Source organism: Pseudoliparis swirei, chromosome 4 (assembly GCF_029220125.1).
Source record: "Pseudoliparis swirei isolate HS2019 ecotype Mariana Trench chromosome 4, NWPU_hadal_v1, whole genome shotgun sequence".
In the NCBI taxonomy this organism is placed as follows: domain Eukaryota; kingdom Metazoa; phylum Chordata; class Actinopteri; order Perciformes; family Liparidae; genus Pseudoliparis; species Pseudoliparis swirei.
In genome coordinates this window covers 27,307,386-27,331,035 of record NC_079391.1, presented here as the reverse complement: position 1 = coordinate 27,331,035, position 23,650 = coordinate 27,307,386, and the positions used below count along the sequence as shown (strand labels likewise).

Sequence of the window (23,650 nt, the reverse complement as noted above, 5' to 3'; positions counted from 1 at the left end):
AGTTTACAGGACCAGGAAGCTGCAGTGAGGGAATTTGCTCTGCAGTGCCCTGATACAAGTGTACTGCTGGACAATGCAGTGAATAATCTGCCACAACCGTTCAAAGATGGACTCAAAGGCCTCATCGACATCTCAAGGAGAAATTGCCAACGCTGATGTTTTTTTGTGTGTCTATGTTGTTATTGTCTGTGCTTTTTAATTGGTTCAACTGACGGAATGTTTTTTTCTTTTCTTCAAATGTTGGGGGTCTAAAGGGAGAAATATTTTCTTTTTGAATAAACACTTCTGTTGTCTTCAAAGTCTGGCACGAATTTCATTTTTAATCTGTAATGGGAAAGTCTGGACCTGTAACACCAACTATTGATAGTGACACGGTGTGTTGACCCCCTGCCAGTGTGAGTAAGGCACTGGAAGATAGCTTGTTCAGTGACCTCTGACCTAGGTAACAAACTTACACCCCAAAATATACACACACAAGACGGTTGCAGCCGGTTTAGGGCGGTGAAGCCATGATAACTTCATACATTAGCCACCATTGTATCACTTGTTTCAGGCTAATAAGTCGGTCTCCCCGACAGCCGGGTATCACAGATTTGGACCCAGTGTGAAGATTTCCCACTGGAGGAGGACCCCTATGTGGTTGGGAACCTCGCTTGTTTATGAAGGGAAGCTTAAGGACCCTGACACCCTCAGTTTGGATGTCAATCTGACACCTATTGCTTCACTAAGAACACAGCTGATGTCTGAGCACGACAATCAAACAGCAGGAACAAACATCAATGATAAACAATCTGAGCCAACCTATAAATCACATAATACTAAACACCATTTTGACCTGAGCTTGTAGCAGGTATAAAGCTTCAGTGGAAGCTCAGTCAGGACGGTTCATACATCTGACATTCACTTTTCATTTGGAACAGCTCTTGGAAGGCAAAACTTTGATGATGTAAATCATGCGAGCAGATTAACTGCAGATGGAAGAATCAGAGGAATTGAGATCCAGCAATACAATTCAAATACAGGAATGTAATCCTAATGCAATGCTACCACTAATTCTGAAGGCTTCCTCTTTTAGGGAGTAGTTAACTTGTGCTTGACATAAAGAATTAGAAAATACCAAAGATTGTCTTTCTTTACTAATCTAGAAGTGTGCAGATGTCATTGGATCAGATATAAGTAGGCTACATGTGAGCTGCTGCTCTAAACTAAAGGCCATGACCTGTTAGGCCTACTCTGAGCTAAACCTGTTGCTATTAGCTAAACAAGGCCATGACTTGTTGCTCTAAACTAAAGAAGGTCATGACTTGTTGCTCCGAGCTAAAGAAGGCCACGACCTGCTGCTCTGAGCTAGACCTGCTGCTCTGAGCTAAAGAAGGCCATGACTTGCTGCTCTAAACTAAAGAAGGCCATGGCCTGTTGCTCTGAGCTAAAGAAGGCTCTGAGCTGAATATGGCTTATCTAAATGTACATGCAGAGATATAGCCATACGGCTAAACACAGACAACAACTCCTAACAATCACTACTATAAACTATGTGAGACATCTTAGAGATGTGAGAGGAGCTTTGCTCTCCATGTTTCAGTCTGATACAATAACTCATGGAGTCAACTCCTCAGAACATGTTCACACATGTTCACACAACACAGAGCTCCATCCTTCTGGAGACCAAAGTACTACATGATGATGATGTGATGTAGTCAGAGGGCTAAGACTGCAGAGTAACAACAGAACAGGTTACATGTTGATGATCCAATCCAATCCAATCCAATTTATTTATATAGCACATATTAAAAACAGAGGGTTTAACGAAGTGCTTCACAGTAAGCATAGCATAATAATAAAATATAATATTATGATGTGATGTAGTCAGAGGAGTAAGACAGCAGTCACAACAGAACAGGTTACATGTTGATGATGATTTAGTTTATTTCAATCAGCAAAATATACAACACTCATAATTCAACAAATGAAGAAAGTGGCTGACCGAAAGGGTCGAGGCTGAAGCTAACGAGCTTATAAGTGCCCTAACCTATGATTTCTCGAAAAAACTTATTTCAAAGAATCATATATATATATATATATATATATACACACATACATACGTATACATATACACATATATACATATAAACACACACACTATACATACACACATGCATATAACTATATAAACATAAAACGAAAACAAAACAAAACGTGTCCCCATTCCGTTGATGTAATGATGATGTAGTAATGAAGGTTACAGGTGAAGCACAGGTGGTGCTGTGACTGGGTGCTAACTGAACGCTGCTTAATAAGAAAAACTCAACTGTCTCTTTATTTTTCAATTGTCAATATGTATTGCCTCGTGGTCATCATATCCTCACTCTTCCATGTGGGAATGTTTAGTTCCAAAATGACCCAAATAAAACAAGTAAATACATGATGTATACAACTATGCTGGAAATTAACCATGGACATAAATATCAGAGGAAATAAACGGCATTAAATACATATGTATCAATAACAGGTATACTGCCATCTAGCGGTATAAAGGTGAACCGTTTACTCTGCGGTGGAAATATAGTCTCTGCACAGAAACATTACTTTGATTAATCTATATTAGGAACTGTGTTGCATCAAACAATGCAACGATTAAGTGAGAAGGTGATTCATGCTGTGTAGGCTACATGAATATTAAACTTCCCGTCGTCACCACTGTCGCTAACATATCCAGGTTTAATTCTTTATTCTTTATATTGACTAATTAATATTCTTCTAACATTACCCTGCTATGTGTTTGCATCGTTAAAATATCCCCGTTTAATTATTTATTCTTTATATTGATTAATTAATATTCTTCTAAGGTTAATACGAATATGTATCACTGGCATGTATCACTGGCTTTTATTTTGACTTCATTTTAAGCACTTCCGTTCTGTCGTTTTTGGTTTCAGACAGCAGAAACGAAATACGGAGGTGGTATTCCGTTTTTCCGTTTTTGGTTTTCAAACGGAAAACGAAAAAACCACGTGATTTCCGTATTCCGTATTTGGAATGAAACGAAAAAACGAAATAACATTACGTACACGGACCCCGCAGGCGCGTCTGGCCGACCCACCGTCTGCTGATTACCTCCTCACTGACTAGCTGCTGCGCCCTGCTGACGACTGCCACTTGGTGGCAGTGCCGCACGCGGGATTTCGCCCTTACTGTGATTGCTCTCGCCCTCTCTCGTGAGACCTGAGCCCAGGGACCGTCTGCAAAGTGCAATCCAGGAAACACATATTCCAAAAATATTCAATATCTCCACTGTAAGATGGTGTCGGCTGAAATAACTTATATCATACATCAATGAGTGAATTACAATGACCCCACGACCCTCTCATGTGACCTTCTAAATATGACTCTCTGTCCTGGTCTTGTTAGACTGAGCAGTCGATTGAATATATGACATTGACATCCATTTACAGAGACTGGATCATGAGCATTCGATTGGCATTACCACTTTTTGTTTGGCATTTCATTTATCCTGACTTGGTTTGATTGTATTTTATTGTGTTTTGGCGACCAACCATTAAACGTTAATCACGGATTCCTTGTTGTGCGGTTGGGAAACTTACTTTATTTACCTTACCTTGGTCCTTATTACCTTAAACATGACAAACAACCATATTATCATGCACTGATGTAACTCAACTTGTTTAATTAAAGACATAAAACAAGAATAAAACCAAAACTGAAATTCAAGCGCAACTTAAAGACAACAAAAACAAAAATGTAAGTAACTTTGATGATGCAACTCAATTAACTTAAAAATGTAAATTTAATCATCCTAGTATGACATGCCTGCCCTGAGTGACAGATGTCCATTCACTGATACTGTCTCAGAGACCACATTGCACCTTCCTTCGTTACTGTATCGATTGATCCTTCCTTTCTTTGATCATCGTATAACAAACAAATTTCAAAATCTCTTTCATTCAAAAATTTTTCAAATCTTCACTCAAAAAGTTCGTCAACAGAGTTAAAAAAAAGATGGTTAATTGGTTTATAAGCTTCACATTTCGAGACTGGATTTAGGTCCCTCTCAGGTGCAGTGTCGCTCTCTTAATCTCTTAGTCAGTCCAAAGAGAATCAAGATCACATGTGCACAAACAATCAACAAAAGCACTATCAATCAATCACATCACTAGCTAACTCACTTCTTCACTTAAAATCAAGAACTTCTAAAATATCTTTCAAATCTGATCTTAACTTGCTTGTGCTCATTCATACCGCTCCATGACTGTCGCACTATATTGCACTAAATAGAGAGCTACGCCAGTAAATGCAACAGAAAAATGATTTAGAGCCAAAGTAGAATGAAGTAGAATCCTTTTTTTTTCCAGCCGGGAGGCAGACACAGGCAGACACCCAGCAGTCACAATTTAAGAGTAGAAGACTTCCTTTTGAGAGAGAAGTAGACTTAAGACCTTCCTCTTGACATCCAGCTCCTGCTGAATGAATGCTGCTGGTATATTATGCGCTAGGATGCTATAGCTGCCGGGGCTGTAGGGATTCTTGAGTACCTATTTTCTTTTTCTCTTTTCATCTCAATCACATTTTCAATAACTCTGCTTACGTTTCGGACTCTGCTTTTCCCCGAAGTCCTTTGACTCCTTACGCCATGGGGTCATCGACCCCATCTGACGGATGGATCTCCTGGATCGTGATGGATCGCCCTGTCGTGGAACCTGCTCATGATCACGCCACTGTCCTGTCCTCCCCCCCCCACTCCCCCACCCTGATGGATCTGATGGATCGTGGAGGATCGCACTATGAATATGCCTACTATGAACTACATATTCATTGAATGTATTTATGTATTTAATTTATTTTCTGTCCAATCTGTCCTTCTTCACACATTACATCATCCATCTCTGTCCATCCTGTTGGATCCTCCCTCTCTCCTTCCCTTTTTTTCTTTTTTTTTTTTTAAGAAGGTTTTTTTTTTCGTCCGATGTGATGAGGTTTTGGGGGATGGATGTCTATGTGTACAGATTGTAAAGCACTCCGAGACAAATTTGTAATTTGTGAAATTGGGCTATACAAATAAACTGAATTGAATTGAATTGAATGAGCCACCCTTTGTTGTACTATAGCTGATATTTTGAAAAATAATTCATCTTAAATAATTGTTATCAATTATTTTAAATATTTTATGGAAACAATATCCAATAGCTCCACTGTAATACAGTGCAGGGTGACATTGATAATGCATGTACTACAGCTGTCATTTTGAAACAAACACATTTTGAAAAATTATTATTAATTATTGAACATATTTTGTGGAAACAATAATCAAGAGCTCCACTGTAAGATGGTGTCAGCTGAAATAATATATAATTGTGTGATACTGGTTATTGACTCTGTGCAGTTGTGTCTACATCCAGATGTTCCAGATGGGTGTGTGCGTATACGTCAGGCTCGGCGAAATGAGGTGACCTCTTTGTATGTATTGTTTATGTCCTGTACTCTAGGTGTATACAGTGGGAGGGGTGGGGGAGTGGGCTTGTTATATGATATTTCATCAAAAAGATGATAAACAATGGAAATATCAGTTAATGTTTCCTGTGTTATGTACCTGTCAATATTTCCAAATAAAAGAATACATTATTTGTTTAAAGAAGAAGCAGAAATGTTCTTAAGACTTTACAAAAAAAAATAATGGACAGTAATCATGTAACCTCTCTAACAGTTTCAAGAAGTTGAGAGGGGAAAAGAAAAGCTGTCAAATAAATGAAGTAGTTTAGTCGGAAGACCATACACCTGCAAGCCCGCGTCATCTATTGCTCATCCATCTGCCAATTATCAAGAAGAAGTAGATGTGCAACACATTAAAGCAAATAATAAGGCTCCATATGCTGCGTGATTAATTACGAGATCATCATTATAATCTACAATATTCCACGATAACAAATGTTATATTATATTTACTTTTAATGTTCTCTATACTGTAGCTTCGCATTGTGTGAATTTTCTTTTCTTCTTACATATACTGCTGCAGTACTGTTATTGTTTTATGTGTGTTATCGTCTGTCAAGAGACTACAGAGGCAAATTATCTGAAACTACAATCTGGTGCAGTGCATCAAATGGTGACATTTATGTTTTAACTGTAAATGATCCCTCTTAAATAATAAGATAATAATATATAATATAATATATCTCATCCATTTGGCTTTACAGCTCATACAGCTGAACTGAATAGCAACAGATCACTGATAAATAATAATATAATAATAATAATAATAATAATAATAATAATAATAATAATAATAACTCGCATGAATCAAATATATATTTTAAAAATATGGGGGAAATAATTAATGTGTCTCTCTGTATTGCTCAATCGCACGCACGCACGCACGCCCGTCAGTCAATGCCATGGAAACCGGACCGAGGGTATTTAAGGCCGCGGACGTTCTGATTCTCCCCTTTGCACTTTGGACTTTGACACGAGCGGACCTCACCTGCGAACCCTCCTGTGAACCCAAACCTGTGAAGGAAACTCTGAGACTTTTGCACTGCTTGAGACTTTTTGTTGGAAACAAAACTTGTTCGCGAACAGAACTACACGAGATCCGGACTACGAGAGACCTGAGACCCTGAGGAAGGCCCTCCGACGACCGAGAACCGAGGACGAGCCCCTGCTGAAGCGACCGGGCTGTGATTTGAACCATACCTGTGCAGGTAAGATCATTTCTATATTTAATTTAGCATTTATATTATTAATGTATCCCCTTAAATACATGAAAGTGTTCTCAGTTTAGAAATAGGTGAAACTTTTTGAGTTTTAAGTTTGAGAATGTTGACAGGACATTTGGGGAAAAACATATTTTGTGAAAAGTGACACTCAGTCGATGATGAATGAGGAATGTTCTCCCGTATCTGTCCTTGGTTATTCCTTTCCTCTCACCCTCTCTTTAGCTGTGGAACGTCCTGAAGAAGCTCCGGCCCCAGTCCCCCAGAAACCAGAAGAGTCCACCAGGAGGAGCAGGGATGAGGACTCGCCCGACTGCCTCGGCAGGACCGATAAAGTGCCAGACAGCCTTCCCTCGCGCCTGGCAGGGGAAGGCTGGTTGGCGTGGTTATACTTACTAACATTAAGAAAAGTCTCCACGTTTTTTATTTAGGTCTCGATTGCTGTGACACAAGAAGCAACTTCCAGGATCTCCTTGACGATGACGAAGAAGATGACGAGGGAGGACCACATGAGAAGGATGAAAGACTACAGGACCAGGTGCCTTTCTTTTAGTGGGCGGAGTAAGTAATCCCTCACTCAGACTACAGAAGTATCAGTAATACGAGCCCATCATTGGAGGCCAGATCCAACACAATAATGTAAAGGTCGTGTAGTTCAGTTCAAACATATTCATCTCTAGTGTTTGTGTCTCACAGGGCACGACTCCTGTCTCACTCCCAGCTGAGGGTGGACGTCAACCAACCCGTCACCCTCAGCAGACCACTGAACAAGTACAATCAGGACCCCCCCCCCCCACCCACCCCTGCCCGTCCACCCAGCCCCCTGACACCGCCCGCCCCCCGCCCGCACAGGAAGCAGCTGTGAAGAAGATGGACGCTTCAGCCTGAACAAGACATAATAATTCTTTCATTTGTCACATGGAATACTGTATGTTCATGTAAACTGAGTACAGTATTTAGATTATCTCCTGATTTTAATAAATAAATGTACAACAACATCTAAATATGTCTTTTTATTAAGAACTACTGGGTCAGCAAACACTGTTATGATGTTCATATTGGATTATAAATCAACTTTAATGGTTGAGACGTATGCACTACATTGTTATAGTTTTAATATTTACTTTGTGTTGATTCTTAATGTCAGTACTATATTGTTAGTTTACGCCAGTGCTCATTTTTCATCTTCATAACGGGTAAACGATTAAACCAAAAATTATATTTTGGTTTTGTGTTTTGCCAAAAATAGCTTAAAGGACCACAAAGATATTTTATCGTACAAAAAATCCTACATGGCAAAACGTCAACATGTGTCATGTCAGTTGGCAACCATCAGTAACAAATACCAACATATATCTTCACTCTAAATAATCCAACGAAAGCAATGCATCATTTATATTTACAAGATTTTCATTGACAAAAATAGAAAATAGGAAAGTAAGTAACCCCGGCAGTATATGAAATTATGCTTTTATACCAACCTCCTAACTGGATGGAGAACATTGAAACAAAACCAAAGAACAGACAACATGGAGGAGGACGTCTCCACAACCGCTGGACCTCAGCAGCATGAATGGACGTCCTCTGGAGGCTGAGGACAGGAGACATGAGCATCTCGTCCACCAGCTCCTGGAGAGTCCGTCTGGAAGCTCCTCGCCTCCAGCCTCCTCGCCTCCTCGCCTCCCAGCAGCCGGACTCCCGTCTCACATCTAAAAAACAGAAAAAATAAACCGCAGCATAACGACCACAATAATGTGTATTTGACATGAATACAGAAAGGGCACTTTTCTCATCCAGGGCAAAGGGGCAGGTGCTTGAGCACCACATAGGGCTCTATCTGTGCACGTGCCTGATGTCAGTGATACGCTAAGGTTGAAGTGAGTGCTGCTTCATGGTTTTCAGTATTTATAATATAATCAGAAGAAAAGTTAATGTTAATGTTTATTTCATGTTTGAGCATGAAAGCACTGTTTGGTATTTTTTTAAAGTCTGAAGTCACTTAAAAGTTATTTATCTTGTATTACCTTGTGTCCTTAAGATTCATTTCTTGGTTTATAATTGACTGTAGAAGGAAATGTTACTAACTAGTTTTGTTGTGATATTCTGAAATATTTTAGGCTCAAACTGCACCATCTTTTCATTAAATACATTTGAGAAGTTGAAAATGTTCCTCGATTTACCACTGCCCCAGACCAGTGGATAACCACTGCCCCAGACCAGTTGAAAACCACTGGCCAGACCAGTGGAGAACCACTGGCCAGACCGAGAACCACTGTCCCAGACCAGTGACCACTGCCCCAGACCAGTGGAGAACCATGTTGTGCACCGACAGATATGCTAGAGAGGTTCATGTCATTTATGTTCGCTTTCTCTCATTCCAGGCTTCCTGATTGTTTTCACCTGTCATCACACCTGTCTCCTATGCTCATCAGTGTCAGCCCCGCCCCTGATTGGTCCCACCTGTGTCTTGTTACCATGTGCTTAAATTCCCCTGTCTCCCAGTGTTCCTTGTCAGTTCGTCTGGTCTTTTGCCATGATCAGGTCGGGTTATGTTGTGCTCTTGAAAAGTTTTGATCCTCACTACGTGAGCGCTTTCATTTTGTTCACTGCAGAACCGAAAAATAAAGTACTTACAAATACTTTATCTCTGTCTCCGGTCGTGCAATTGGGTCCTACTTCCTAAGTGTCTGAGCTCGTAACAGAACGAACTGACCACATTATGGACCCAGCCGACCCAAGAACGCTTCACGCCGCTCTGTCGGTACAGGGCGTGACGATTTTTCATCACGAGGAAAAACTGGACAAAGTCAGCCGGAAATACAAGAGCTGAGAGGACGCCAGGCCGGGTTCAGGAAGAATTATCTACACAGATGCAACAACTGGTTGCCCAAATGAATAATTTTTCACTCATCAACAGACTGCTCCTCTGGTGACGTCATCCACAGCTGAGAATTTGCCTGTCAATACTCCAGCTGACGACCCAGGTCAGGCTGTTTCCTCCCGTTACGGCTGGCTCTTCCGGAGAGATTTTCCGGAGACTCTTCGAATTGCAGAGCCTTTCTGGTACAGTGTGATCTGCATTTTCAACACAACCCAGCAGCATTTTTATCTGAGCATGGTAAAGTGGCGTTTATTGTGTCTCATTTAACGGGAAGAGCTGCAGCCTGGGCTACTGCAGAATGGTCTAGAGACACCGAACTATGTTACTCATTGGCCGATTTCATAGAGACTATGAGGCGATTTTGACCACTCATCGCCTGCTACGGAGGCCAGCAGAAGACTGTTTCAAATACGTCAGCTCAACCGTCAGGTGGTTGATTATGCCATCGAGTTTCGTACAGCAGCAGCGGACAGCGGATGGAATGTTCCGCTCTTCGTGACGCCTTCATGACAGGACTTTCGAACCGATAAAGGACCAGCTGGCACCACTGGATACACCCCGGGATCTGGAATACCTCATCGCTGTGGCCATCCGGAACGATAACCGTCTTCGGGAAAGAGAGAGGGAGCGCCGACGCAACCGAGATGTTATTCCCAGCTTCCAGAATTCGCCTCGGAGGGTCGCGCCGCCAGCGGAGGATTTCCAGCTCATGTTACCGGACCATCAGAGGAGTACACTTCCGAATGGCGCCGGTGAACCCATGCAGCTTGGAAGAACCAGGCTTTCTCTGGAGGAGAGGCAGCGCCGTCTACGGGAGGGTTGCTGTTTCTACTGCGGCCAGCCGGGTCATCAACTCGCTTCATGCCCGGGAAAAGATCGTGCTCACCAGTCAAAAGGAGGGCGCTGGTGAGCAAGTTTCCGCAGACTTCCTCCTCGACCTGTTACTCAGGTAGACATTTGTATTAACAATCAGACCATTGACCAGGGTGTGTTAATAGACTCAGGGGCTGACGAAAGCCTTATAGACTGGGGCCTAGTCAAACAGCTAAAAATAAAAACTGTCCCGCTATCTCATCCTGTTAGTGCCAGTGCCTTAGACGGCCGCTTGTTGTTCACAGTTACCCATTGCACTGAGCCCATACGGATTACTATAAATAAGGACCATACTGAGAGCATGCAATTTCATATTTTTGAGTCGACTCAGCACCCGATTATTTTGGGGTTTCCTTGGCTGAAGATCCACAATCCTCACATAGACTGGCCTTCAGGAAAGTTATAGACTGGGGAGAGGATTGTAAGGGCAGGTGTAAACTTGCGCAACCTGTTAATGCACCAACAGACTCTAGTAGGATCATTATAGATCACCCTGACTATCCTGATCTACACAAGGTACCTTCCTGTTACCATGATTTAAAAGAAGTGTTTAACAAGTCTAAAGCCTTGTCGCTACCTCCTCACCGAGATTTTGACTGTCCCATTGATCTCTTACCGGAGCCCCATTCCCAAGGGAGACTTTACTCGATTTCGAGACCTGAGAGAGCAGCAATGGATGAATACATCTCCTCTTCACTCAAATCAGGGATTATTCGTCCTTCATCGCCTCCAGCCGGAGCGGGATTCTTTGTGGGAAAGAAAGACGGGTCTCTGAGACCTTGCATAGACTACAGTCCACTAAATGACATTACGGTGAAGAACCGCTATCCTCTGCCACTCATGTCATCTGCTTTTGAACTGCTTCAACGGCCAAGATATTCACCAAGTTGGATTTAAGAAATGCATATCACTTGGTTAGAATAAAACAAGGGATGAGTGGAAGACTGATTCAACACTCAGAATGGTCACTATGAGTACTTGGTAATGCCTTTTGGACTGTGCAATGCACCGCTGTTTTTCAAGCTTTTGTGAATGAGGTTTTGGGAATTCTTGAATATTTCAGTGTTTGTGTATCTGGATGACATACTGATTTTCTCCCCAGACGCTAAATCTCATGTTAACCATGTCCGCCAAGTTTTGCAGAAACTACTGGATAATCAGCTATATGTCAAGGCAGAGAAGTGCGAGTTCCACACAGAAGAGGTGTCTTTCTTAGGATACATAGTCTCACCTAATCATATCCAAATGGATCCTGCGAAAGTCAGTGCAGTATCCCAGTGGCCCACACCAGACTCCAGGAAAAGGTTCAGCAGTTCCTAGGATTTGCTAACTTCTATAGGAAGTTTATTAGGAATTTCAGTTCTGTTGCTGCTCCTCTGCATGTTCTGACTTCTCCTAAGGTTCCTTCAAGTGGACCCCAGGCGGATCTTGCTTTCAAACTTCTCAGAGATAGATTCACATCAGCTCCCATACTCACCATTCCAGATCCCCAGCGCCAGTTTATGGTCGAGGTGGATGCTTCCAATGAGGGAATTGGAGGAGTACTGTCTCAACGTTCTGCAGAAGACAACAAGATGCATCCATGTGCTTACCTGTCGCGGAAGTTGACAACGGCAGAGCGGAATTATGACGTGGGAAACAAGGAATTGTTAGCTGTAAAAGCTGCCCTCGAGGAATGGAGACACTGGCTAGAGGGTGCAGAGCAACCGTTTTAGTCTGGACAGATCACAAGAATCTAGAATATATAAGAAAGGCTAAGCGTCTCAACTCCCGTCAGGCCAGGTGGACACTTTTCTTTAGTAGATTCAACTTCACACTCTCTTTTCGTCCCGCTGCTCAGCATCAAAACCCGATGCTTTGTCTCGTCTTTACGATCCCGAACCACTTGCGGTAGAGCCCAAGACCATCCTTCCACTTAACCGGGTGATCGGAGCCTTTTCCTGGCAAGTGGAGTCAGACGTTAAAGAGGCAAATGTCATGAATCCAGCGCCTAGCGAGTGTCCCAACAATCTGCTGTTTGTTCCTGAGGCTCTTCACTCCAAGGTCATCCACTGGGCTCACTCATCTGTGCTTTCGTGCCATCCGGGAGTAGCAAGAACAATGTTCAGGATTCAACAACGTTTCTGGTGGCCATCCATGAAGAAAAATGTGGCCGAGTATGTAGCGGCTTGTCCGGTGTGTGCGTGTAATAAGACCTCATCTCAAGTTAAGATGGGCTTGCTCCAGCCGCTGCCGATTCCCCATCGTCCTTGGTCACACATTTCGATGGATTTTGTGACAGGATTTCCTCATCCAGAGGCAAGACTACGGTTCTAACAGTGGTTGATCGATTTTCAAAGATGGCTCACTTCATCCCATTGACCAAGCTACCCTCTGCCAAAGTCACCGCAGAGGTCATGATGAATCACGTATTCAGGATCCATGGATTCCCTAATGACATTGTTTCCGACAGGGGTCCACAATTCATTTCCGCCTTCTGGAAAGAGTTTTGTCGACTCATAGGTGCCACCGTCAGCCTGTCATCAGGATATCACCCTCAGTCAAATGGACAGTCGGAGCGCCTGAACCAAGAACTAGAGACTACGCTACGTTGTCTTGTCTCCCGGAACCAGACCACCTGGAGTGACCACCTCACATGGGTCGAGGTTGCCCACAATACCCTTCCTACGGCGGCCACAGGTCTCTCTCCATTCCATTGTGTCAATGGTTTCCAGCCTCCACTTTTCCCTAACAACGAGGAAGAGGTGATGGTTCCATCGGCACATGCCATGATCAGACGTTGTCGCAGAGTTTGGGCTGGTGCTCGCCAGTCTCTTCTCCAAGTTCAGCTCGGATGAAGGCTGTTGCGGACGTTCATCGCAGGGTCGCTCCTCCTACAGTCCAGGCCAAAAGGTTTGGCTCTCTACCAAAGACTTACCACTCCATGTCGCCTCAAAGAAACTGGCTCCGAGATTTGTGGGTCCGTTTCCAGTGTCCAGAGTCATCAACCCGGCGTCGGTACGCTTGCAACTCCCCAGGACCTTGAGAGTGCACCCAACATTTCACGTTAGTAGAATCAAGCCGGTGTGTGAGAGCACACTTGTTCCCGCCTCCAAGCCCCCTCCACCGCCCCAGTTCTTTGAAGGGGGTGACGTTTACAAGGTCCGTAAACTACTGGAGGTCCGTAATAGGGGGAGGGGCAAGCAATTCCTGGTAGACTGGAAGGGTTACGGTCCTGAGGCTAGAAGCTGGATAGCTGCTTCATTTATCGTAGACAAGACTCTTATCCACGACTTTTACAATCAGCCTGGGCCATCAGGAGTTGGCCCTAGAGGGGGGGGTACTGTTGTGCACCGACAGATATGCTAGAGAGGTTCATGTCATTTATGTTCGCTTTCTCTCATTCCAGGCTTCCTGATTGTTTTCACCTGTCATCACACCTGTCTCCTATGCTCATCAGTGTCAGCCCCGCCCCTGATTGGTCCCACCTGTGTCTTGGTCAACTGTGACAAAAAAGCTTTGAACAAAGTTAATGTAATAATGTGTGTTTGATCTTAGATACAGTAATGTGGGTTAAAATAAATATAATTAAATTAAATGGTTTTATTTTATAATACTAAATACATTTGCATATATATTTATACATGTATATCAGTGCACTTGAATAAACAAAAAACTAATACAAAGACAGTTATTTAATAATATATTCTGGAGTGGTTACAATTATACCGCGTTACAGTTACAACCGGCCCTTTGAGGGCAGCCATGAGGCTGATGTGGCCCACGGTGAAAATGAGTTTGACGTCCCTGCTCTAAGGAATTATGAAGGAATATTTGATTTATGTTGATGTCTCCCGGTGCGTAAATAATCCTGAGTGACTCAGCTCCCTCAATCCAGGATATGCATCCTGTGGTCCACCTTTGATACAAACAACTCTGCTGCGCTCTGTTTGTGATGTGTCAATAATGTCTGACTGTATATCATGGTCCCTGCTGTACCTCTCCCTCCTCCGATAGTATCCAGTCTGTTTTTCCATTCACGTGTTTCTCGTTGGTCCCCCGTTTGTGCTGTGTGTAGGTGTATGTGTGTGTCTGTCTGGATGTGGCCTCATGCTGCCAATCAACCTGCACACATACAACCCCATTCACTCATCAAGCCCCACAGTATATGTAACTCAGTTCTCCCTCCACTCGTCGCCAGTTCTTCTGTCTTCTCACACCGAACAATCTGTCATACTCATTGAATGTGTTGTAACTCGGTAACGCTGTTCATTCTGTACACATGACATCAGTGGTTCTCAACCTTTTTTCAGTGATGTACCCTCTGTGAAATACTTTTTTCAGCCAAGTACCCCCTAACCAGCGCAAATAATCTTTGGTAAAAAAAAAGTAGAAATACACAGCCATCAGTGTCGGATTTATTAAACTGTCAACAATGAACATTGCATTAAACTGAATGCTTTAGCATTTACATTTGAATGAGAAACTTGTGCTTGTGCTTCACTGAGGATCTTTATCAGTCTTGGTGGCAGGGAGGCCACTGCTGTGATTAAGCTCTTCTCCAGGCACAGTCTGTTTCTTTGCTTTGTTTTGATCACAGTCATTGCAGAGAAGGAGGCCTCACATAAATATGTGGAGGCAAAGGGCAGTAGCTGCTCCAAAGCTTTCTGTCCCAGGTCAGGGTGCTCCTGCTTCACACACCCAAAACTGTGTGAGTGTGGATGTGGCAAACTTAATCTGGAGGCCACGGTCAGATGACACTTCCAGGAGTTTTTCCTGATAAGTGACAGGTAGTTTGCTTCTGTTTGCTTCAGACAAGAGAAATGGGTTTCTCACCCAATCCAGCTGTACAGATTTATCCTCCATGTCAGGAAAGTAGGAATGAAAATCTTTAATCACGTTGCTCAAATGTCCCACTATGACCGACTTGACTGGAGCTCTGTCCACATCCTCACGAGAGAGAAAAGCATCCACCTGGGGAAAGCAAGTGAAATCTCCCTCTGCAGAGGACCTTCTCCACAGCTCTGCTTTCTTCAGGAAGCCACCCACCTTGTCATACATGTTTAAAATGCTGGTCTCCTTGCCCTGCAGAGACACATTCAGTTCGTTCAGTTTGCTGAATATATCTGCCAGATAGCACAGCTTTGCAAGCCAGTCTGTGTCCTGGAACAAGGTGGCATGGGGAGACCTGTGCTCGATCAGAAAGGTGTGTACTTCAGATCGTAATTCCAACAGCCGGTTGAGTATTCTCCCTCGAGAGAGCCAGCGTACTTCTGTGTGCAGCAGCAGTGTTGTGTGTTCAGCTCCCATGTTTTCACAGAGGCGGCGAAACAGGCGTGCATTGCGTGGCCTTGACTTTATGAAGTTGATCACTTTGACGCTGTCGTTCAAAACGTCATGTAACACAGGGCTCATTTTCTTGCACGCCAACGCTTCCCTGTGTATGACACAGTGAGTCCACTTCATGTCGGGGTTTTCTTTTTTAATGCGCGCTATGAGTCCTCTCGCGCTGCCCGTCATTGAGGCCGCTGCGTTCGTGCAGATGCTGGGGGGGGGGGGGGGGTGCTGAGCGATTAAATATATCTCGTGTTCTATTTTGTGGTGCCCCCTCAGGACTTGGTGCCCTACGCGCAGCGCGTAGTGCGCGTTATGGGAGCGGAGGCGCTGCGTGGACATAAATCCCATTAAAACATAGTCGTCTGAAAACTGACGGGATTTTGCCGGCTCTGGTTTGGCCTTCTTTGGCACTTGTCCCTCCGTGTTTTCAGCAGCATTGCTGCTACGCTTCAACCACGACTTCATTATTTGAGTTTAAAAGCCGGCAGTGATAGACGGGTCATGACCGTTAGCGTGTGCCACGTTGGGTCAAACCATCCTGATATGGGGGAGACTCTGGGTTTTTAGGATAATTAAATTAAATTGCCTACTAAATATACAATTCAGTTTATGAACTTACACTTGTGTTTTATTGAATATTTATTAAATAACTATTTTTAAAGGATTTTTGAATGGATGCTAATTTTAAATAGATTTTAAAAATCTCACGTACCCCCTAGAGTGCCTTCACGTACCCCCAGGGGTACGCGGACCCCCATTTGAGAACCACTGCTATAGAGAACATATCAGGGGGCGGGCCAATCTTTTTAATGTCATGCGATCTACCAACACTACGCCGCGATCGACTGGCAGGTCGCGATCGACGTGTTGAGACCCTGATCTACAGGAAGTAAAATTCGTAACAAGGTTTCCGTAGGTGAACCTGCGGAAGGATCATTACCGATGAACAGCACGACCGTCTGCATGAGAGCGGACATAGTTCAGATTGAAGTGGTGTATTGGAAGCTCATTTTGCAAGTTTTTATTTTTATTTTAAATTTTATTTGTCAGGGACAAAGCAGCGCACATTATTACACAAAGTGTACATGTGATACAGAAGGTTTCTAGCCAATTGGCTAATTTGCAACCCCAGTCCCTGGTCAGGCCTTTCTAAAACAAAACAAAACAGAAACAAGAAACATGTCTAGATCTAAAACTAATCTAAAAGTGGTGTATGTGTGCAGACAGCTCTCCATACACAGAGAAGACCTGACAAAACATCCATGCATAGACTGAGTGTTCATACACCTAACCATACACATCATAAGATAAAGTGACTTTTTTTTCGTCCCGACGACCAACAACAGACGGATTGGAAGCTCATTCTGCGCATGCGTTAAATGCGTTAAAAAAAATAACTAGTTAAACCTGTAATTGAATTAACTGAGTTAACGCGTTATTTTTCACAGCACTAGTTTAAAAGCTTTGAGTGGTTGGAGGACTAGAAAAGCGCGTTACACGTACACTCCATTTACCATTTACCATTCCCTCCTTCCTTCAACAGAGTGTAATGCAACGCTGTGCCCTGCTGCGCCGACCTGTCCTCTTGGTTACACTGTGCACATCACTATGGGAGCCTGCTGTTCCACTGTCACCTGCTGTAAGTGTGCGATGCTTGTGCATGTTACTGTCACTGCAGAATCAGGTGTCATTTTTGCCACTGATTGTTGCATCATATTTAAAAATGTTTGGTTGTTCTCTTTCATTCACAGTGGTTAAACCTAATGTGTGCGTTTTCCAGAACAATGAATATCAGGTGAGACCTCACATCGAACACGTCAAACTGAAAACACATGTCATCGAAAATATGTGTTTGTATCACATTTTCTAGACATACTAACTGGTGGTAATGGAGAACAGTTCATGCCCATGTTTTTTTAGATTTACATGAAAACAATTTGGCCATAACCCATGACCATTAAAATGGACAATGCTGTTTTACTGCCACCTACAGGCATACACAGGCTCTACATGTTTGCACTAAATCTGTTGAGAGCTGATAAGCAGGAGCAGGCACGTGCACAGACATTTTGGGGGGCAGGTGCTCAAACCAAAAAAAAGGGCACCCAATGCCCAAAAAAAAAATTCTGACCGAGTTGAAGCATTAGCAGCATTACACTGATGGAGCTGTCCTCGAACTGCGTTTCCTCTGGGCAGCATCAGACCAGGGATGGATTAACGAACAGGCCTACCGGGCCCAGGCCCAGGGGCCCATGAGCTCGTGACGTCGCTGTTATTAACATTGTATTGATATGAATATGATGATATGACACGATGCGCCGTAGCCGGTATATGCTAGGCTTAAGTCATTCATGTCAGTAACAGGGCCCCAATCGTCCTACTCAGGGATGGATTACCGAACGAGCCTACCGGCACCAGGGGCCCAGGAGCTCAGGGGGCCCCTAAGCCAGAGCCTTTGCGTGAAGTCTCTGTTATTAACTTTGTATTGATATGATACGATCCGTAGTTCCATACGGACTGTTTTGTTAGCGATGTTGTTTTTTTGCGGGGGCCGTGGTTTCTTAATCCGTCCATGCATCAGACAGCTAGCTTACATTTTCTTTATGAATAAAGATGAATTATTATATAGCAATGACAGTAAAAGCGTTCTGATTGGCTAATGGCCACGTATTGCCCTCCTTGTCTGATACGGATCCGTATTGCCCTCTGACGTCATTTTCAAAATGAGCGATATTGATAGACATCAACAGCCAAGAGCAGTGGTCCTCAAACTAAGGCCCGCGGGCCGGATACGGCCCGCCTCCACATTTGGCCCGGCCCTCTGAACAAGAGAGGCCTTATGATTTTTTTTTCAGTCTGGCCACGCAAATCCTAGACTAGCCCCTGTTGAATAGAATGGAATAAGAATTCTCTCTCTCTCTCTTCTCTCTCTTTTCTCTCTCCCTCTCTCTCTTTTCTCTTGAATTCTCTCTCCTCCTCCTCTCTCCCTCTCTCTATTCTCTAAACATAACTAACGTCAGTAAACAGCTGGACGAGGCTTTGAAATCACGGAGTTTTTGTTTGTTTATTTTTTTAGGAAACGTCGGACCAGTTGTGACGTCATGTTTTCAGCAGCACTAATGTTGTCGTTGATTTATCACAAAACAACGTCAGGGGACAAACACCGTCATGACCTGTGTGTCTGATGCTGCGGGTCAGAGGAGAAGGAGGTGCACCCGTTCGGTGCCGCGAGGAGCACTGCGCGGAGGAGGAAGTGGAGGAGGGAGGGGCGCGGCGGGGGAGGGAGAGGAGGGGGGGCTCGTGAGCGCCGCGGAACGGGTCGGAGCGAAATTCTCACAAGAACTCAAATAAATGCCCCGTCGGATATTAAAACACATTTGGGGGGACTTGATGACAGAGAGAGTAACTTTTATTCTTAAATACGGATGAATTAAAAAAATGTGTCTCCAGCAAAAAGGGCACTTTACTCATCCAGGGCAAAGGGGCTGGTGCTTGAGCACCACTAGGGCTCTATCTGTGCACGTGCCTGAGCAGGAGTATGTGTAGCTGTTCTGACATGTTTACCTTGTCCATCAGGTTGGAGACCTGGTGATCATGAAGCCATGCGAAACATGCAGTTGTAGTGAACAAACAGATCCAAGCACCCAATTCCACATAATAGAGTGTGTGCCAACACCATGTGACACACACTGCCCTCTGGTAAGATGAGTCCCTCTGACCCTCCCTCCCTAATCACTCAGAAGCTTATTCTTGCAGTCTGCTTATTAACACATTCATTTCACTTTTTTTATTATCAAAAGATAACACTGGTAATATTTATGTAGCTCGTACTTTAGCCCATAATAACTGACCTCTTTTTTCAGTCTGCTGGGAATAAGAAAATAACAGCAAACTCAAGCACACATCAAGCATTACATCTATATGGGAACACATGAATTGCGCAACATCATATAAAAGAGCTCAAAACTACTTAAGGAGAGATCATTTTACAAGTTCCAGTGGGAGACAGATTGACCATGGTTCAGGTCACTATTTCAAAAGACTCCCATAAGACCCTAAAATCATGACCTGCAGAATGTTTAAAGCTTAAATGTGGTTCGCGCTCACTTGTAGGGACATTTTGAAGCACTAGTGCACGCATACAGATTTAGCCTTTCAACAACACAAATTATTCAAGGCGGATTAGATTTGGCAATTTAGTGCCGTCGGAAGTAATGAAAATATGAGCTGTTCTGTAAACTCAACAATATGCTGACATCTACCCTGAATCCACATTCTGACATTAACACACTGTTCAATTAGAAAGAATAAAATATCATCCAGAGCTTGTGCTGGTTTTATATACTTGTATTTTGTTTGTATGCTAAGTTTGTCTTTGTGTGTCTATTCAGGGTCATGAGTATCAGACCGTCGCTGGTCAGTGCTGTGGGAAGTGTGTCCAAACCAGCTGCATCGTCACGCTGTCAAACTCCACAAACACATTAGCGGTTGGTATACTGTGTGTGTGTGTGTGGTGTGGGAGAGAGCAAAAGCGATTACATTGGATATATCTATACGGTCTCCCACAGCTCTACTGTCGTTTAAATACAATAATAATGCTACAGTTTAAAAAAAATGTAGTCTCATTTCAACTTTTATTCTTTTTAAATGTACTTTATGTTAAGGAAGTGCAGACTTTGCAAATCACCCTGATGGCGACGGGATGATTACCTTTGTTAATCAAGTGCATCTTCATTTGATGACAGTCAGAAATAGAAAGAAAAAACACATTTTAGACCAGACAACGATATGGAAAAATGAAAGAGGAGGTTACATGTGCTTCAGCTGCCTCACCAGGAACATTAGGCCTGTGACGCTCTCAGTTGTATCAGCAGAGTCAGCCCAAAGTATGCTGGAGAACAAACACTACCAGAAGACTAACGTCTATCTAGCGTCTTTAAAAGTCAACAAAAAAGAAAAACAATCAGATGAAAATGCACTTGGTATCAAAATGTTAACATTTCTTTCTTAAATTCGTGGGCTCCATTTTTAACCAAATCTCAAAAGTCTCTCAGGGAGGTAAAAGAGCTCAGGAGCAATCCAAAAACCTTCATATGGAGATGATCGTGGCTCTGATCTGAAATTCTGTTATGTTTTTCTTTAGCCTGGTGCCTTTTGGACCCCTGAAGATAATAATCCCTGTGTGAAGTTTGAGTGTGTGAAGATCGATAATCAATTCATCACGGTAGAGGCCAAGATCGTCTGTCCTCTCTACGACCCCAAAGAATGCATACCGGTGACTGCACACACACACACACACACACACATTGATAACTGCTGATGGCATGACCTGCAGTCTGTGGCAGCTGTCCCCAATCTGGCCTCGGCTGCTGGCTGGTTGACAATCAGTCAGCTGCTCTGACTGATTGGCAATCAGTCAGCAGCCGATGCTGCCTGTATAAAAGGGCAGCAGAGCTGGAGGGAAGGAAGAGTGAGCAGAGGCGCAGGTTTTGCGGTCTGCTTGTGCGTTGTTTGCTGACTAATAAATGATGGCTTTCAACCAAACCTCGTGGTTCCGGGCTGATCCTTGGTGCTGGGGGGGGAAACCCACGGGTAGTGGCCATGGAGCTGCTACACAGTGTAATGCGGATTTTTACCAAATGAATTATGAATGCTGATGCTGATGTGAATGTGTGTCTCCTACAGAGAACAGAGACCATAGCTCCAGACGGATGCTGCCGTGTCTGTATGTATTGCTTCCATGACTTTTTCATACCTGCACGCTCATGTGGCCTGACCACACTCTCCTCTCTCTCTGGTTACACACACACATTATGCCCATTAGAGCTTTTAATAATCAATATGTCTTGGTCATAAGACAGAATAATGCATGAAGGGATGTGTCATACAATGGGCCTTGTAGAAATGATCACCAAATCTTAAGGTTGAGATGTGCCTCTTCATTTATTCTGCAGTTTGTTTTTGCATTGGGATTGACCCCCAAGAACACCATGCGTAATTGTTTTTCAGTTGATATTAACATATCTTCGGTGGCCCTGAGAGCTCAAAGCACTGAAATTAGGCACAACAAAAGCAAATGGAAAACATTTCCACTGACTTGACGACACAAGAAAACATCGACATCTTTATGAGGCAAACATCTCTTTTTGTGTGTCGTCTCGTTGGCGAAGATGTTTCTTTGTTCTCTTGTGTCTGTTTGCAGCATTTTGAGCTCTCTTGATACGATGATCTGTGAATCAGGTCGAATGAAATGCTTTTCCCCTCTCAACATGTTTCTCTTGCCGGCCTCAGGTATTCCAAAGGGTCAGTCATGCAACGTATCCACCACGACCGTGTACCTGGAGAACCAGGGCTGCCACGCCAAAGAACGGGTCAATGTGACGTCCTGTAATGGAGCATGTCGCACCTACGCCTAGTGAGTACCCCTCACGTCTTTTACTTATTTATCTTGTGTTTCAGTTGTACGTTTAGCACATAAAAGGGGAATTTTAAGACACAGATGAAAAAAATGAATTAAATTAAATAAATCAAAAAGAATGGCCTTTATAAGTGTAGAAGAGGCCAGAGGTATCCTGACTATTGATTATTGATATTTCATTTTTTATATAATTGACTGCTGTCAATTATGTATTATTTGCACGAGGACAATAACAGGTAGTGTTTGCCCTCCCCATGCTACACACAGAAAATCAAAAAAATATGTTAATTGAAATATAAACAATACAATTAGATGGCTTACATGTCAATTCTCCAGGCCTGATGACATCACTATGACAGAGGTTGTTAATTAGACTTAATAAAGTTCCCCCAGAGCCGTAGAACACAATGTACGACAGCACAGTAGTCTGAACCACCAGCTGTAAGACTGCTCTTTATTTGTAGAATTGTTGGAGTGCTCCTTTAAATCATCCAAACTTATAAATACTGAAAGTAGATTGCAAAAAAAAAATCTCAGTTGTGTATAAATGTTGTTCATATCATATAAGGACCGCATGGAGGAACCTTCTAAACATTGTAGCTCTGCAGTCCTACATTCGAACGCTCTTCTTTTCCTCACCTCTCTCTCTTTTCCCTTTCTTCACACCGCCCTTTCTCTCTCATCAGCTACTCTACCAAGATGGGATCCCTGCAGCACACCTGCTCCTGCTGCCAGGAGGAGGCTACATCTGAGAGGAAGGTCCAGCTCACTTGCGCTGACAAAACGGAGATTACCTACACCTACATCCACATCGACTCCTGCGCGTGCCACAAGACGGAATGTTCTGTCGGCAGCGAGATGTCAAACGTCAAGTCACATCGACGCAGGAGATGAGACCCAACCTGACGAGCTTATGCCATTTGTAATGTAATGAGCATGAACACTGATGAGTCGTACATGAATCAATATCAACATCATCTGCACATAATTCCTGTATTCATGTCTAATGTTTAGCATACTTTTAACACTTTTTTAGTTGTAGCTTGATTAGATTATAAACCCACAAATATCTTATTAATAAAGATTTTACTGCAGACTAAGCATTTCTGTTTCCCTTTGATTTCTTTCTGCATACAGTGTATGTGAGTGTGTGTACATAGTTATACACATTTTATAATTCACGACTCTTTTGTTTGAAGTAAAATGAAAACATCAGTTTTGACTATTGCATGAGCGACTGAGGTAGAGGACTCCTCGCTACTCTCCACCAAGTCACATGTTCAGTGGATATTCACCACGGTTCATTCCAGCATCTTCTCCCTCCCTTGAATGGCAAGTTGGAAGAAAACATCAGAAAACACATACAAAATACAAAGTATGCATTAAAAAAAACTTTCATTATTTGATTTATTTTGTAGCCTTCATTGATTTGAAGAA

General features: G+C 43.1%; 2 protein-coding genes across 2 annotated transcripts; both read left to right on the top strand.

Annotated features, from left to right (window-relative positions):
* The first annotated feature begins 17,263 nt into the window (after window positions 1–17,263).
* LOC130192231 (intestinal mucin-like protein) lies at window positions 17,264–21,130 on the top strand. Its single transcript, XM_056412026.1, has 5 exons — window positions 17,264–17,434; window positions 17,547–17,590; window positions 19,372–19,494; window positions 20,187–20,282; window positions 20,939–21,130. Exons 1-5 carry the CDS (start codon window positions 17,404–17,406, stop codon window positions 21,113–21,115), a joined length of 471 nt encoding a protein of 156 aa, XP_056268001.1. The 5' UTR covers window positions 17,264–17,403; the 3' UTR covers window positions 21,116–21,130.
* Window positions 21,131–21,423: 293 nt separating this feature from the next.
* LOC130192232 (intestinal mucin-like protein) lies at window positions 21,424–23,314 on the top strand. The gene is made up of 3 exons (XM_056412027.1): window positions 21,424–21,520; window positions 22,087–22,210; window positions 22,900–23,314. Exons 1-3 carry the CDS (start codon window positions 21,442–21,444, stop codon window positions 23,105–23,107), a joined length of 411 nt encoding a protein of 136 aa, XP_056268002.1. The 5' UTR covers window positions 21,424–21,441; the 3' UTR covers window positions 23,108–23,314.
* The last annotated feature ends 336 nt before the right edge of the window (window positions 23,315–23,650 follow it).